Below are 18,400 nucleotides of genomic sequence, written 5' to 3' on the forward strand. Positions count from 1 at the left end.
TACTGTCACCCCAGTTTGAGCTGGCCGGGTGGACCAAGATGGCCACCGGGAGCTGCAAAGTTGATAAAATCTCGCAGAGAGCGAGAAGCGCCAATTTGGGGGGCGGAGCCACAGACACGATGTTGAATAGGCCTAAGCCGGGGCCTAAATTTCTGTAGCTGGCGGATGTCACCAGTGGGTCGTCCCAGGCAAGACTTCCAGGATGCGGCCTACAAATCGGCCGAAGCCGGGGACTAAATTTTTGCAGCCATCCAGAGCGTTACCTCAGAGAGGTGGGCCACAGGGAAGTGGCTGAGGCTGCCTGTCAGCATGTGAATATCCCACTGAAGATGGATCCACTCACCATTGGTGCGCGTCCCGGCATGGAGCCGCCGCGGATGGGGGTTTCAGCGCGGTTGTGTGCAGCGTGAACGGTGCAGGGATAAGCCTCAATCCATCATCCCTTTGTTAGGGGGGTGGAGAGGAACCGTCCGCCTCCTTGTGTCATCCGCTTTCACAGTGGTGGGACAGTGGGGGCTGCTCGGACGCCATAGAGAGGGGCCTCTGTACATCCACGGAGCTCAGTCCGGGTGGACAGGGCCAGTTGTCCGGCATTAGGCCTGGCTCCAGGAGAGGATACATGGAGGCGACACTCCATGTGGTCGCCTGCTGCTGGTGTGGGGAGTTCAGGACCATGAAAGGAACCGTCGCCCCTGAAGTGAGCTCAGGCATGGCTTCCCACGTCGCAGGAGAGGGTACGGGGAGGTATACTCGCCGTGCTCGCCTGTTGATGGTTCGGGGGAGATCGGAACCTTGAAAGGAACCGTCGCCCCCTTCACTCCGTTAATTAAAAAATAAAAATTTACAGAAAAGTAAACAATAAAATAAAAACGTTGGGGTCTGAAACAGACCCATGTGCCTCCTACAGACATTAAGCAAGAACTGGTTAGCTGAGAGCCAGCAAGAGGGTGTATACTGCAGGGGAGGAGCCGAGAGCCAGCAGGAGGGTGTATACTGCAGGGGAGGAGCCGAGAGCCAGCAGGAGTGTGTATACTGCAGGGGAGGAGCTGAGAGCCAGCAGGAAGGTGTATACTGCAGGGGAGGAGCTGAGAGCCAGCAGGAGGTTGTATACTGCAGGGGAGGAGCTGAGAGCCAGCAGGAGGGTGTATACTGCACGGGAGGAGCTGAGAGCCAGCAGGAGGGTGTATACTGCAGGGGAGGAGCCGAGAGCCAGCAGGAGGGTGTATACTGCAGGGGAGGAGCCGAGAGCCAGCAGGAGGTGTATACTGCAGGGGAGGAGCCGAGAGCCAGCAGGAGGGTGTATACTGCAGAGGAGGAGCCGAGAGCCAGCAGGAGGGTGTATACTGCAGGGGAGGAGCCGAGAGCCAGCAGGAGGGTGTATACTGCAGGGGAGGAGCCGAGAGCCAGCAGGAGGGTGTATACTGCAGGGGAGGAGCCGAGAGCCAGCAGGAGGGTGTATACTGCAGGGGAGGAGCTGAGAGCCAGCAGGAGGGTGTATACTGCAGGGGAGGAGCCGAGAGCCAGCAGGAGGGTGTATACTGCAGGGGAGGAGCCGAGAGCCAGCAGGAGGGTGTATACTGCAGGGGAGGAGCCGAGAGCCAGCAGGAGGGTGTATACTGCAGGGGAGGAGCCGAGAGCCAGCAGGAGGGTGTATACTGCAGGGGAGGAGCCGAGAGCCAGCAGGAGGGTGTATACTGCAGGGGAGGAGCCGAGAGCCAGCAGGAGGGTGTATACTGCAGGGGAGGAGCCGAGAGCCAGCAGGAGGGTGTATACTGCAGGGGAGGAGCCGAGAGCCAGCAGGAGGGTGTATACTGCAGGGGAGGAGCCGAGAGCCAGCAGGAGGGTGTATACTGCAGGGGAGGAGCTGAGAGCCAGCAGGAGGGTGTATACTGCAGGGGAGGAGCTGAGAGCCAGCAGGAGGGTGTATACTGCAGGGGAGGAGCCGAGAGCCAGCAGGAGGGTGTATACTGCAGGGGAGGAGATCACTTTCTTTGTATCACTTAGTGTCAGCCTCCTATTGGCAGCAGCATACACCCACGGTCTGTGTCCCCCAATGAGGCGAAGGAGAAACCATATTTCCTCATGAGAAAGGAAGTCACAGGTAGGTAGCAATCTTTAACAAAACTGTGAAAGATGCCCTTGTCTTTAGAGTGATTCAAAATTATGTTTCTTCATTAGAGCGAATGAAACCATTAAAAAATGGCTCCCTGCGCTTATCTTTTGATTTTCGTTTTGAAGTCCATCCAGTATGCATAGTGCTAGTGGTTACATATGCTCCGTAACCTTCACCAAACTCTAGGAACAAGGGAGGAGGAATGATTTTGGCTATTGTGCAGGCGGAACAATAAGCACCAGTGCACTAGCAGAAGCTTCTTCTCACCTGCACGGAACACTTAGCACCTTATGGTAGGAAATCAGAACAAAAAGTAGTAAATGTACAGATTGGGCGTGGTTCAGATTCATACAGTACATTCTGTTACATGGATACACCTGAATTACAAAAAACTATATTCTAACGCATGTTGGAGCGTATCCATAAGACTGAAATGGGCAAGACTTATTTCAAACATTTTCTTTTCGTTACATTTTGTCAGGTTTGCATTGTAGTACATTTTTGGGGGATGTATAAAAAAACAAAAACAAAACAAGCACACACCTTAATATACAAAATTATTTTTAGACTTGCCCCCAAAAAAACATAAAAAGGTATCCGTTACTTCTCTCCATTATACTCAGGGGAACTTTGTTGAAATTTGAGTTTTTTTGGTACATGTCTAATGCATACTTCTATAAATGGGATAATCCACATCAGACTACCCTCTAGTTTCTAGGAGACGTACTTACAGAACCAATTCCTGTAAATAATGTGTGGCTCATTTACAGATATTTCAAACTCATGGCAGAGAAATCTGCATCATTATTAACAGCAGCATGGATTTCACGCTTAAAATGGTGGTTAGCATGGATGCATTACAGCGCTGGGGTCCTGGGTTGAAAGTCAACCAATGACCATATCTGTGAGGAGTTCGCATGTTTTCTCAGTTTGTGAGAGTTTCCTCTGGGTACTCCGGTTCAAACACACTCCAAAGACAAAGAGAATGGGAATTTAGATTGTGAGCCCCGATGTATACAGTGATAATTATGTCAATAAAGTGTTGCGTAATATGATGGTGCTACATAAAGTAAGCAAAATAATTAAATCTATACGAAAGAAATCTTGGATATGGCAAGTTGGATTTGAACAAGCCCATTTCTTTGCTCTCATGGAAGATAAGCCGCTGCCAAAAGTTGTCTTCCTAGCCACTTAGCTAGTGTAAAAGTCCAGTCAGTTTTCCTTGAAATCTTCATGCATGTGTTATCTACTGACCAAACAATTACTAGAAAACATTAACATGAAGCCAATCAATTAAATATGAAAGGAATTTGCTTGTAGTACTTTGGACAGCATTAAATCTCCAAGGAGTTCCTATATACTCACTTTCCCAGTCTTTCCTGCATGGTTACATTTTGGACATTCCCAGCAGTTTGGAAGTTCATCATTCACCACGCCATCAGATTCCTTAATCTGCACAGACATATAAAGCACACATGCGGTTTATACGAGGTCATATTCCTCACTCCGTATTTCTGCAGTTAGGTGTCAAGAGAACGACCTGTTCTTTGCCAAAAGAGCAATCTGTATAGCACTCAAAATCAAAGCGGTTCAATGTTATCAATATTTTTGTTTATCATTTCATAGTTCAAATATTAAAGAACATAACTTATAGTTGTCATTGCATTCAAGCATAGTTACAAAGTTACAGATACCATGAGACATTTTAAAAGGCATCGATGTTGCATGTCTACAGCATGGTCAGTCTGCTACTGACTGGCAATAAAGATTAGGTGAATGACATACAGTGCCTACAAGTAGTATTCAACCCCCTGCAGATTTAGAAGGTTTACACATTTGGAATTAACTTGGCATTGTGACATTTGGACTGTAGATCAGCCTGGCAGTGTGAAATGCACTTCAGCAAAAAAGAATGTTATTTCTTTGTTTATTTTTTTTTAAATTGTGAAAAGTCTTTTCAGAGGGTCATTTATTATTCAACCCCTCAACCCACCAGAATTCTGTTTGGTTCCCCTAAAGTATTAAGAAGTAGTTCAGGCACAAAGAACAATGAGCTTCACATGTTTGGATTAATTATCTCTTTTTCCAGCCTTTTCTGACTATTTTAGACCCTCCCCAAACTTGTGAACAGCACTCATACATGGTCAACATAGGAAAGACAAAGGAGCATTCCAAGGCCATCAGACAAGATCGTGGAGGGTCACAAGGCTGGCAAGGGGTACAAAACCCTTTCCAAGGAGTTGGGCCTACCTGTCTCCACTGTTGGGAGCATCATCCGGAAGTGGCAGTCTTATGGAACTACTGTTAGCCTTCCACGGCCTGGACAGCCTTTGAAAGTTTCCTCCCGTGCCGAGGCCAGGCTTGTCCGAAGAGTCAAGGCTAACCCAAGGACATCAAGGAAGGAGCTCCGGGAAGATCTCATGGCAGTGGGGACATTGGTTTCAGTCAATACCATAAGTAACGTACTCCACCGCAATGGTCTCCGTTACAGACGAGCCCATAAGGTACCTTTACTTTCAAAGCGTCATGTCAAGGCTCGTCTACAGTTTGCTCATGATCACTTGGAGGACTCTGAGACGGACTGTTTCAAGGTTCTCTGGTCTGATGAGACCAAGATCAAGATCTTTGGTGCCAACCACACACGTGACGTTTGGAGACTGGATGGCACTGCATACGACCCCAAGAATACCATCCCTACAGTCAAGCATGGTGGTAGCAGCATCATGCTGTGGGGCTGTTTCTCAGCCAAGGGGCCTGGCCATCTGGTCCGCATCCATGGGAAGATGGATAGCACGGCCTACCTGGAGATTTTGGCCAAGAACCTCCGCTCCTCCATCAAGGATCTTAAGATGGGTCGTCATTTCATCTTCCAACAAGACAACGACCCAAAGCACACAGCCAAGAAAACAAAGGCCTGGTTCAAGAGGCAAAAAATCAAGGTGTTGCAGTGGCCTAGTCAGTCTCCTGACCTTAACCCAATTGAAAACTTGTGGAAGGAGCTCAAGATTAAAGTCCACATGAGACACCCAAAGAACCTAGATAACTTGGAGAAGATCTGCATGGAGGAGTGGGCCAAGATAACTCCAGAGACCTGTGCCGGCCTGATCAGGTCTTATAAAAGACGATTATTAGCTGTAATTGCAAACAAAGGTAATTCCACAAAATATTAAACCTAGGGGTTGAATAATAATTGACCCACACTTTTATGTTTAAAATGTATAAAAATTTAACTGAGCAACAAAACTTTTTGGTTTGTAAGATTTATGCATCTGTTAATAAATCCTGCTCTTGTTTGAAGTTTGAAGGCTCTAACTTATTTGCATCTTATTAAACCTGCTAAATCTGCAGGGGGTTGAATACTACTTGTAGGCACTGTACACAATATAATTATCTCACTACAGGGGCGCTTACTGAGAGTTAAAAGATCATCATCAGGGTATCTTTCATACTTGCCATTACATAAGAGACCTTGCTCACCACAGACACGGAGATTACTAGGCGTATAAGTAAAGCATTCTTAAATGAAACACCTCAATCTGTGTTTATGATGAAATATTATATCTATCTGGATACACGTTATGCAACTAGAAAATTAAATTGTGATGTAAATCATTGTGATGCCAATGTGAATGATTCAGTAAAGAACAAACAATCTATGCATGTGTTGCGACTGTCGAACAGCCAAGAGATATGCAGCCACGATGGCTCGAACATAGTATTGGAGCACACAAGAGATAATCTATTAGCACAAGAGCGTGCTCAGATAACACCTTATCCCAGCACAATCCATCATTGGAGCATACCAGAGATAATCTATTAGCACAAGAGCGTGCTCAGATAACACCTTATCCCAGCACAATCCATCATCACTAATTAAAACTCCAAAATATTATACCACTGAAAATGTAGCAACACTTTTAAAAAAACCAAGCTCCCATGATGAATATTAGGTGCATTTTGATGCTGTGCATTTTCTCTGCACAAAAAAGGCAGCATTTTACAGTTCTATGTTAGCAGCAGGAAAAATCATGAATTAGCCACATCTCTGAGTGTGCTGACTACTGTGGCTAGCTATGACACTGAATATAATGTCACACCAATCGAACTTACCTTAAGGCAACCTGGGTGGATAATTTCATTACAGATTGAGCATTCCATCAGCATGACATTAAATTTTGCTTCTTGACCTTCCACACAGTCCTCCTTCCCCGCTTCTCCACACACCAAACAAACGGCAGTATGAGGCAAGACAGGCTGATGGAAAACCAAATGCAAAGCATGAAACTACAGTTCATTTGGTGGGCTGTATGTGGCAAATACAAACAGAACTTAAGCCATTCTCTTACTGTGATGTACAAAGCTGCAGTTTTACCAGATGAACTGTTTTTTTGTTTTTTTTTGCAGAACCCAAGATATTCTAATGAAGCTTTTAGTGAGTGAGATTTCTCCACCCCTAAAACAACTATAATGTTACGAAAGATAAAAGCAATAAAAGAATTAAAGTGATGGCTGTGTGATGCAGTGTATGCCATGATATTAATGAACTGTCCCCTTGCACATCATATGAGAAATACGCTCTCCTGTGTGTCTACTTTAAAAGCACAGACCTGTACCTAGTTTTAATTACAAAAAAAAAAGAAAAAAAAAGAAAGACAAGAAAACTGAAATCTCCAAACGTAACGATCACACAGGCGCATAAGCCCGAGCTGTAGAACAGAATGACCGATAACTGTACATCCTGAAATGGAGATCTTGGGTAATGCTTTGTTCATATCACGTAAGAGCCCACATTTGCTGTATGTAAAGGAGTCCATTTGACAAATGTGTAAATGTTGGTAAAACTGAAATTATTTGCTTTATGGTGTTGTAGGTAATATTCTAACCAGATTAAGGGGGGGGGGAAAATCAACAAAATGAGAGCCTGGGGTGCACATACTGCATTGTGGCGGACTTATCTGCACAGCAGCACATAGGGGTAGGAGGCGTAGTCGAGCTCATGTCGCTCAGTCAGGACACTGATGTGTTCTTGTTGTTTCCTCTGTCTTTCTCTGACTGATGACAATGGGTGAAGGGCCCCCATCATCTTCGTTCATTAAATAACATATTATTAACTAGATATAAAGTCATTTACTTGCTCGGCGTATGTTCTTCCCCAGGATTCAAACTCAGAGCCTTGAGCATGTTAGGGTACCGTCACACAGTGGCATTTTGATCGCTACGACGGCACGATTTGTGACGTTCCAGCGATATATCCGTGAGGTTCCAGCGATCTCGCTGTGTCTGACACGCTCCTGCGATCAGGGACCCCGCTGAGAATCGTACGTCGTAGCAGATCGTTTGAAACTTTCTTTCGTCGTCTAGTGTCCCGCTGTGGCGGCATGATCGCATGGTGTAACAAAGGTGTGCACGATATTGTATACGATGTGCGCATAGTAACCAACGGCTTCTACATCGCACATACGTCATGAAATTATCGCTCCAGTGTCGTACATTGCAAAGTGTGACAGCAGTCTACGACGCTGGAGCAATATTGTTACGATGCTGAAGCGTCACGGATCGTGCCGTCATAGCGATCAAAATGCCACTGTGTGACGGTATGAACTGCTAAGTATGCAAATTAGCTCTGCCTAAAGGTACCGTCACACATAACGATATCGTAAACGATATCGTTGCTTTTTGTGACGTAGCAACGATATCGTTAAGGAAATCGTTATGTGTGACAGCGACCAACGATCAGGCCCCTGCTGGGAGATCGTTGGTCGCTGAGGAAAGTCCAGAACTTTATTTCGTCGCTGGACTTCCCGCTGACATCGCTGGATCGGCTTGTGTGACACCGATCCAGCGATGTCTTCACTGGTAAACAGGGTAAACATCGGGTTACTATGCGCAGGGCCGCGCTTAGTAACCCGATGTTTACCCTGGTTACCAGCGTAAACGTTAAAAAAACAAACACTACATACTTACCTTCAGCTGTCTGTCCCCGGCGCTCTGCTTCTCTGCACTCCTCCTGCATCCTGTGTCAGCGCCAGCCAGCCGGAAAGCACAGTGGTGACGTCACCGCTCTGCTTTACGGCTGACCGGTGCTGACAGTGCAGAGGAAAGCAGAGCGCCGGAGGACAGACAGCTGAAGGTAAGTATGTAGTGTTTGTTTTTTTTAACGTTTACGCTGGTAACCAGGGTAAACATCGGGTTACTAAGCGCGGCCCTGCGCTTAGTAACCCGATGTTTACCCTGGTTACCGGGGACCTTGGAATCGTTGGTCGCTGGAGAGCTGTCTGTGTGACAGCTCTCCAGCGACGCTGCAGCGATCGACATCGTTGTCGGTATCGCTGCAGCGTCGCTTTAGTATGACGGTACCTTAAGGCTGGCATCACCCAAGTGTGTGTGTGTGTGTGTGTGTGTGTGTGTGTGTATGTGTGTATGTGTGTATGTGTGTATGTATGTATGTATGTATGTATGTATGTATGTATGTATATATATATATATATATAAATAAATATATATATATATATATATATATATATATATATATATATATATATATATATATATATATATATCAGGGGGATGATTTTTTCTCCTCACTTGCCATCTGTGTGATGTCTTTGTGCAATCATTTTTATTTTTTTACTTCGCAGCTATTAATCTTTTACAGGACCAATTACAATTTTCCCTCTTACAGAACTACTCTGTATTCGCAAAAATTGGATCCCATACCTTTAGTCCATATGGCAACAGATTTTTTTTCTCACTATCAGCCGCATACAAAGTGAAATCACAGCATTCTGCAATTTTTTTCAGACAGTTTCTGTCAGTGAAAAAAACTAGACCCTCTGCACTACCCCATCGAATAACATGGATCAGTGTGCTATCTGATAATAGAAATCGGCTACCATTCGTCCAAGTTATTCACTCCTGTGAGTAAACCCTAAAGATATAACTGGCACTCATCTGCATTATAGGCAAAGTATATAGAGATGTATCTTTACATACCTGTATATTAGGGGCAATATAAGAGTCATTTTTTCCCTTCAAAAATATAATGAAAAATGTTTCACATTTTTTTCAGATGCTTGACAAATTCCAACATTCAGTATGCACACTGTTAAGATTCCCATGTATTTCCAGCTCAAGTATGCGATTTGCATACTTGTAATTGCTTGCTGATTAAATTCTCATCTACTTCTCTCAAGGTAAATGAAACCCTAGTTGTCATGTGATCTCACAGATTATAATCTATTCATCATGTGATCTTTCAGAGAAGTGTATGAGAATCCAGTCATAATGTAATCACATGCAGACCAGATTCTCATCTGCATCTGTGAGATACCACACGTATGCAAATCGCCCATTCATGCTGGTAAATAGAGGGAAATCATGACAGTGTGCACATAGAATGACAGTATAAATTGGTCTAGAGCCCAGAAAAACCCCCTTTAGGCTATATGCATTTTTTTCCGCCGTTTTCCGCGGAAAAAACGCTTAAAAAATGCATACATAGGCATCCCATAATTTTTAATGCATTCTGCAATTTTTTTTGCACATGATGCATTTTTTCCACGAAAAAAAACGCATCGCGGTAAAAAAACGCAGCATGTTCATTAATTTTGCAGATTTTTCGCGCTTTTGCCACTATTTAATGCATTGGGAATCTCCGGAAAAAAACGTGCAAAAAAAACGCATGCGGATTTCCTGCAGAAAAAGGTCCGGTTTTGTTCAGGAAAATCCTGCAGAAAATCCTGACGTGTGCACATAGCCTTAAAGAGGAACTGTCACTTGATTTGTGCTGTCCAAAGCGTGACCAGCATAAATCAGAGCCCGGCTGCCCCTAAAACTTTTCAGAATTTTATAGAAAATGGTTTGAAAATCCAGGGTTTGGGCATCACGATTGACTACATTCAGATTCCCTCTCATACACCTATGAATGTACAATAAAATAGTCTGGTCCTCTTACATTTTTGTGATACACATGTACATTGTGTATATGTATGCGTCATTTGTACAAGTACATTTTCTTCAGGCTTGTGTGCATGTTTGTATTATGTAATGTATACACATGCATAACGCGCAAGTAATGTATTGGCATGTGCTTATTTTATATAGGTGTGTATAATGTGAGTATACATGAAAATGTACACAGGATACACAAGTGGGCCTTAAGGGGGAGGTAATAGACAAGTCAAGCAAAAAGGCTCCCTGATGGGCAATATATGATACTGTACGCCCATAAAGTGGTATATTAGTGTTTTCCATCACCAGTACAATTTGAGCCTTCTGATTGATGTATACATGGAATATTTCTCAATGTGATATGAACAAAGCCCACCCTGCACAGTGATTGGGCACTGGAGCTGCACAGTCACACACAGCTTTCTGCATTTGAACCAACCACAACTATGAATCTATCCATTATTTAGTGCTCTTTCTTGTGTAGCAGCTAGATGCATTTTTAGAGTATAAGGTTAGGTGCACACGTTCAGTAATTGGCAGTGCTTTGGACGCAGGTGAATCCGCATGTGTTCACTGAACCGTGTAGATTCACCGCGTCCAATACATTGTATGGGTGATATTTATCTTGCAGAGATGCGAGTCTAGACATGATGCGGTCTAGAAAGAGACAACGCATGTCTGTCCCCGCAGGTGAGCGGCGGGCGTCTCTGGACGCATAGTGGACATGGGATTTCAAGAAATCCCATCCACTATGCTGTAACATCTGGACGCTGCGCAATTACGCAACGTCCAACCCACAGCGTTTACTGACCGTGTGCACATACCCTAAAAAAGTTTGTAATTTTGTTTATTGAAACAAATTGGCTACAAAATGTAAAAAATCAAAATACCACAATATACATATCCAAATTTGCTGAAAAAGAATTACTTACAGCTATACATTGCCGCATGATACATGACTGTTTCATCCGTCCTGGTCCCCCAAATTTCTTCATGTCTTTGCAAAAGTGACACTCCCCACATTCTGTGCGCAAGCATGCTTCACATTTCCGGCATCGTGTCCGCCTTCTGCGTGCTCCAGCACTGGTCCTGTTAGCAGATAATTTCACGGCAGGAGAGGTGGAAAGTTTACCTTTTGGTCTTCCCACAGCTCGGTTCTACATAGATATATATAAAAAAAAAGTCATATGCAACTTATAAAAGAGTAAAAATAAGACAACTTTAACTCCTGCATCTTTTACGTACAGTACGGCCCAACGTTATGGGAACCTGTCACATTGAACATGGTGTTCGATTTGTCAGCAGAAACGTATGAAGCAAAACGTATAGAGCAAAAGTAGCTGAAGATTCTGATATAAAGGATGTCCATCTATAATTTATCCAACTTTTTCACAACCAAGAGATTTTCCTTTCTGTGTATTCGGTTTTAACGCCACCTCTTCCAAGAGCCATAAACTTAATCGTCTGTCATCATAGCTGCATGACTGTTTGCTTTTTTTTGGATGTTTACAGCAGTCAAGAGATGGTAAAAAAAATTACCTGGCAATATAATAGTTCCTGTTATTACAAATCTGACATCACTATAAACGCAAAGGTTTGAGTACCTTCTCAAATCGCCGCTGATCCATTGATTCTGGAACAGTATTTTTTTTCTATGCCCCTCAGTTCCAAAGTTGTGCCTCCTGCTAGTTAAGATGCAATGCTTCTTTTATAAAAATAAAATTGGAGTGTTTGTATATCCATTTTCTGAGACGTATACAATTTTCATTTTTGCTTTACTATACAGGATAAGTAATTTTACATTTTGATGAATCAGATTTTTACAGATGTTGCAATATACGGTATATTTATTTTTGTTAGTATTTAATTTTTAAACTAAGAAAAAGGTACTGACTTGAATTTTTATATTAAAAAATAATTGTTTTTTTTACTTTATTTTCAGTCCCCTTAGGAGATTTGAACCAGACACTGTTTAATCACGTTCTCCAATTCCACATTATTGTAGTATATAGGGCAGCTAATGGTTTTCCATGAAGCCCAGCCTAAGTCTTAGCTCCACAAGATTAAGAATAGTCTTCATTGTGGTTTAGTCCTCATAAAGATGTTTGAAAACCTTGAAACGCATTGACATAATCACCATATTTCTCATTTATTGCATCTTATCCCAATGGTGGTCCTGCAGCAGTCCTTACATGATTCCATAGGACAACCACAACCCCATCAGGTGAGCATACCCATTATATTTTACACCACTTTAACACCAGTTAAGACCCCATTTGCACTTTTGGTCTCTCCAGTTTTACCTTTTGCTTCAAGATTAAAAATATGTCTGTGTGCAATATATGAAAATATAATCACACACACACACACACACACACACACACACACACACACACACGTGCTTCTCACAAAATTAGAAAAGTTCATTTATTTCAGTTCTTAAATACAAAAAGTGAAACTCATTACATAGATCACTGTTTGTAATGTTACACTATTTCAAGTGTTTATTTCTGTTAATGTTGATTATGGCTTACAGCCAATGAAAACCCAAAAGTCATTATCTCAGTAAATTAGATTAACAAAAAACACATGCAAAGGCTTCCTAAGCATTTAAAAAGGTCCCTTGGTCTGTTTCAATAGGCCCCACAATCATGGGGAAGACTGTTGACTTAACAGATGTCCAGAAGGCAGTCATTGACACACTCCACAAGGAGGGGAAGCCACAAAAGGTCATTGCTAAAGAAGCTGGCTGTTCACAGAGTGAACAGACCAAGGGACCTTTTTAAATGCTTAGGAAGCCTTTGCACGTGTTTTTTGTTAATCTAATTTACTGAGATAATGACTTTTGGATTTTCATTGGCTGTAATCCATAATCATCAACATTAACAGAAATAAACACTTGAAATAGATCACTCTGATTGTAATGACGCTATATAATATATGGGTTTCACTTTTTGTATTGAAGAACTGAAATAAATTAACTTTTTGATGATATTCTAATTTTGTGAGAAGCACATGTATGACTGCAAACTTCCAATAGTTGGCACTAGGGTTCAAGTTCTATTTCTCTGGAAATTTGCGTACTTAATTTCCCAATGGAGCATTGCATTGCTTAAAAGTCTCTGAGTCCTCACACCGGCATGCCAGGATAGGCACATCACTCTCCACAAGGATAAACATTACCCCTTACATATTTAGAAAACCATTTCCTTTACACTTCAGGTATATTAGATAAAATATTTTTTTTTCAATGCACTGTGCATATAAACCTTTCTGGGCACATGACAGCTGATATATACAGCTGACATGTGCCCGCAACAGCTGCGTTTGGAACTACCCGCAGCTGTTAACTAGTTAGTTAAATGCCACTGTCAATCTCTGATAGTAACATTTAACTTGCGCTTCCGGCAAGCGCGCCGCAAATCCCGCCTATCGGTGACCCTGTAACGTGATCGCGGGTCACCAATGGGTTGGCATGACAACTAGAGTTCTCCAGCAGACTTCTATGGTTGTCATAGGCAGATTGCCAGGTGGTCGGCGCTCATAGCAAGTGTGCATTTCTGCTACATACAGGCGATCTGATCACCGCCTGTATCTAGCAGAGCCGATCGGACAACTGCAGCCTCTAGTCTCCCATAGAGACTATTGAAGCATGCAAAAAGTAAAAAAAAAAAAAAGTTTTTAAAAATATTATAAAATTAAATATAAAAAGTTCAAATCACCCCTTTATTAGCCCCATTCAAAATTAAACAATAAAAAAAACAAAAAAAAACAAATATACACATATTTGGTATCGCCACTTTCAAAATCGCCCGATCTATCAACATAAAAAAACAAATAATTAATCAGATTGTTAAACGGTGTAACGAGAAAAAGTCAAAACGTCAGAATTTGTTTTTTTTTGGTCGCCGCTACATTGCAATAAAATGCAATAACAGGCGATCAAAAGATTGTATCTGCACCAAAATGGTATCAATTAAAACGTCAGCTCGGTACCCAAAAAAGAAAGCCCCCACCCAACCTAAGATCACGATTAATGGAGACGCTACGGGTATGGGAAAATGGCACAATTTTTTTTTTTTTTAACCCCTTTACCCCCAAGGGTGGTTTGCACGTTATGGCCCGGGCCAATTTTTACAATTCTGACCACTGTCCCTTTATGAGGTTATAACTCTGGAACGCTTTAACCGATCCCGGTGATTCTGACATTGTTTTCTCGAGACATATTGTACTTCATGATAGTGGTAAAATTTCTTTGATATTACCTGCGTTTATTTGTGGAAAAAACGGAAATTTGGCGAAAATTTTCAAAATTTCGCAATTTTCCAACTTTGAATTTTTATGCAATTAAATCAAAGAGATATGTCACACAAAATACTTAATAAGTAACATTTCCCACATGTCTACTTTACATCAGCACAATTTTGGAACCAAATTTTTTTTTTTGTTAGGGAGTTATAAGGGTTAAAAGTTGACCAGCAATTTCTCATTTTTACAACACCATTTTTTTTTTAGTGACCACATCTCATTTGAAGTCATTTTGAGGGGTCTATATGATAGAAAATACCCAAGTGTGACACCACTCTAAAAACTGCACCCCTCAAGGTGCTCAAAACCACATTCAAGAAGTTTATTAACCCTTCAGGTGTTTCACAGGAATTTTTGGAATGTTTAAATAAAAATTAACATTTAACTTTTTTTTCACAAAAAATTTACTTCAGCTCCAATTTGTTTTATTTTACCAAGGGTAACAGGAGAAAATGGACCCCAAAAGTTGTTGTACAATTTGTCCTGAGTACAATGATACCCCATATATGGGGGAAAACCACTGTTTGGGCGCATGGCAGAGCTTGGAAGCAAAGGACGGCCATTTGACTTTTCAATGCAAAATTGACTGGAATTGAGATGGGACGCCATGTTGCGTTTGGAGAGCCACTGATGTGCCTAAACATTGAAACCCCGCACAAGTGACACCATTTTGGAAAGTAGACCCCCTAAGGAACTTATCTAGATATGTGGTGAGCACTTTGACCCATTAAGTGATTCACAGAGGTTTTTAATGCAGAGCAGTAAAAATAAAAAATCATATTTTTTCACAAAAATGATCTTTTTGCCCCCAATTTTTTTTATTTTCCCAAGGGTAAGAGGAAAAATTGGACCCCAAAAGTTGTTGTACAATTTGTCCTGAGTACGCTGATACCCCATATGGGGGTGTAAACCTCTGTTTGGGCGCAAAAGAGAGCTCGGAAGGGAAAGAGCACCATTTGACTTTTCAATGCAAAATTGACTGGAATTGAGATGGGACACCATGTTGCGTTTGGAGAGCCACTGATGTGCCTAAACATTGAAACCCCCCACAAGTGACACCATTTTGGAAAGTAGACCCCCTAAGGAACTCATCTAGATGAATTATGAGAGCTTTGAACCCCAAAGTGTTTCACTACAGTTTATAACACAGAGTCGTGAAAATAAAAATTATTTTTTATTCCAACAAAAATTATTTTTTAGCCCCCAGTTTTGTATTTTCCCAAGGGTAACAGGAGAAATTGGACTCCAAAAGTGTTTGTCCAATTTATCCCGGGTACGCTGATACCCCTTATGTGGGGGGAACCACCGTTTTGGCGCATGGTAGAGCTCAGAAAGGAAGGAGCGCCATTTGGAATGCAGACTTAGATGGAATGGTCTGCAGGAGTCACATTGCATTTGCAGAGCCCCTAATGTACCTAAACAGTAGAAACCCCCACAAGTGACCCCATATTGTTAACTAGACCCCCCAAGGAACTTATCTAGATGTATTGTGAGAACATTGAACCCCCAAGTGTTTCACTACAGTTTATAATGCAGAGCCGTGAAAATAAAAAATCCTTTTTTTTTCCATAAAATTATTTTTTAGCCCCCAGTTTTGTATTTTTCCAAGGGTAACAGTTGAAATTGAACCCCAAAAGTTGTTGTCCAATTTGTCCTGAGTAAGCTGATACCCCATATGTTGGGGTAAACCCCTGTTTGGGCACACGGGAGAGCTCGGAAGGGAAGGAGCACTGTTTTACTTTTTCAACGCAGAATTGGCTGGAATTGAGATCGGACGCCATGTCGCGTTTGGAGAGCCCCTGATGTGCCTAAACAGTGGAAACCCCCCAATTATAACTGAAACCCTAACCCTAACACACCCCTAACCCTAATCTCAACCATATTCCCAACCGTAAATGTAATCCAAACCCTAACCCTAACTTTAGCCCCAACCCTAACTTTAGCCCCAACCCTAACCCTAACTTTAGCCCCAACCCTAACTGTAGCCCTAACCCTAGCCCCAACCGGAAAATGTAAATAAATACTTTTTTTAATTTTTCCCTAACTAAGGGGGTGATGAAGGGGGGGTTTGATTTACTATTTATAGCGGGTTTTCTAGCGGATTTTTATGATTGGCAGCCGTCACACACTAAAAGACGCTTTTTATTGCAAAAAAACATTTTTTGCGTTACCACATTTTGAGAGCAAGAGCAATTTTTTCATATTTTGGTCCACAGAGTCATGTGAGGTCTTGTTTTTGTGTTGTCGTTTTTATTGGTAACATTTTCGGGCACGTGACATTTTTTGATCGCTTTTTATTCCGATTTGTGTGAGGTAGAATTAGCAAAAACCAGCTATTCACGAATTTATTTATTTTTTTTTTTTTGGGGGGGGGGGGAGGGGGGGGGGACAGATCGCTGATCTGACGTGCACAGCTCCAGGCATACAGGTGCCTGCTCTGAGCAGGCGCTTGTAAGCCACCTCCACAGGACCCGGATGCAGCCCCGCGGCCATTTTGGAGAAAGGTAGGAGACCCTCGGAGCAACGCGATCACATCGCGTTGCTCCAAGGGTCTCAGGGAAGCCTGCAGGGAGCCCCCTCCCTGCGCGATGCTTCCCTATACCGCCGGAACACTGTGATCATGTTTGATCGCAGTGTGCCGGGGGCGGTCCGTGACCGCTCCTGGCACATAGTGCCGGATGTTAGCTGCGATAGTCAGCTGACACCCGGCTGCACTCCTCCAGTGAGCGCGGCTGATTGCGCTGGACGTACTATTCCGTCCTTGGGAAGTAGGGCCCACCCCACATGGACGGAATAGTACGTCCAATGGCAGAAAGGGGTTAAGTGGTGGTCTCCCTCATTGAACTTTGCACGACTTCATCCTAGCCAGCTGAAGTCAACAGAATCATGCAGCCTGCCAGGGGCGTGATATCTCCGTAGCTAAAGTCCACACACCCAGTCAGGACCCCCATCTTCATGTAGAGTGCTGTGACGTGAAAGGCTAGTACCCCTGATGAAGCCACTGTAGTCTTTGTAGTCTTTGACCCTCCCTGGACCCCCATTTTTTGGTTTGCATGTATCCTAGGCAGGCTCTATTGCTTTATCTTCCAATTATGACGGTCTCTTTACTCCACTAACCTGTTTGGAGCTATAGGTTTTCTGTTGGCGAGCAGTTTAAAACTGATGCACCATTTAGGAGAATCCGGCTGGTCATCTGTCTTTTGGTATTTTACCAGGTTTGTTATTTGTCTGACAATATTAACGGTTTGTTCTATATATGCCATTTTTGTTCTTATGACCATTGCATGTCCTTTCATGTTACCTCTGGATCTTTTTTTCCCCTGGTCACTATTACCCAATGCTTGAAGGTTCATATGTTCTCTTGCCACAAAGGGTTATTATTATTATTATTATCAACTGGCCTAAATTGATTGCACTGTCCTTCTTGTAGCCTATAGTTGTCCACCATATTAGGTCTGCCATGTATTGTTTTTGTCATATTGCAATATTATCAACATTGTTGGTCCATTTCTAGGGGGAATTTACCTCTTTATGGGGTTTGTTTGTTATTGTTTTTAAATGTTTTTATAAGATATTTTTCTTATGTGTGTGTGTTTTTGGACTTTAATAAATATACAAAGATTTAAAGACATTTTGATATGGATATTTTGGGTGTTCCCCAGTCTAGGTATGTCTCTTTTCTCTTTTTCGCTTGCATTCACAATGGTGTAGATAAGCCCTAAAGGGCAGTGGCCGCTTCTTATAGCGGCAAAATCTGCTGACAGGTTCCCCTTTAACCCCTTAAGCCCCACAGGTGGTTTGCACGTTAATGACGGGCTAATTTTTACAATTCTGACCACTATCCCTTTATGAGGTTATAACTATGGAACGCTTCAACGGATCCTGATAATTCTGACATGGTTTTCTCGTGACATATTGTACTCCATGACCGTGGTAAAATTTCTTTGATATTACCTGCGTTTATTTGTGAAAAAATCGGAAACTTGGCGAAAATTTTGCAATTTACCAATTTTGAATTTTTATGCCCTT

At 42.5% G+C, this 18,400-nt stretch overlaps 1 protein-coding gene across 1 annotated transcript in view; it reads right to left on the reverse strand.

Moving 5' to 3' along the window:
- Positions 1-18,400, reverse strand: part of KDM2B (lysine demethylase 2B) — a 327,868-nt gene that overhangs the window by 66,179 nt on the left and 243,289 nt on the right. The window contains exons 13-15 of the mRNA XM_069755447.1: positions 10,996-11,220; positions 6,224-6,367; positions 3,479-3,565 (exon numbers count right to left, since the gene is read on the reverse strand). Of these exons, the coding sequence (XP_069611548.1) occupies positions 3,479-3,565; positions 6,224-6,367; positions 10,996-11,220 (456 nt within the window). The remainder of the gene's footprint in view (positions 1-3,478; positions 3,566-6,223; positions 6,368-10,995; positions 11,221-18,400) is intronic.

Source organism: Ranitomeya imitator, chromosome 1, assembly GCF_032444005.1.
Source record: "Ranitomeya imitator isolate aRanImi1 chromosome 1, aRanImi1.pri, whole genome shotgun sequence".
In the NCBI taxonomy this organism is placed as follows: Eukaryota; Metazoa; Chordata; class Amphibia; order Anura; family Dendrobatidae; genus Ranitomeya; species Ranitomeya imitator.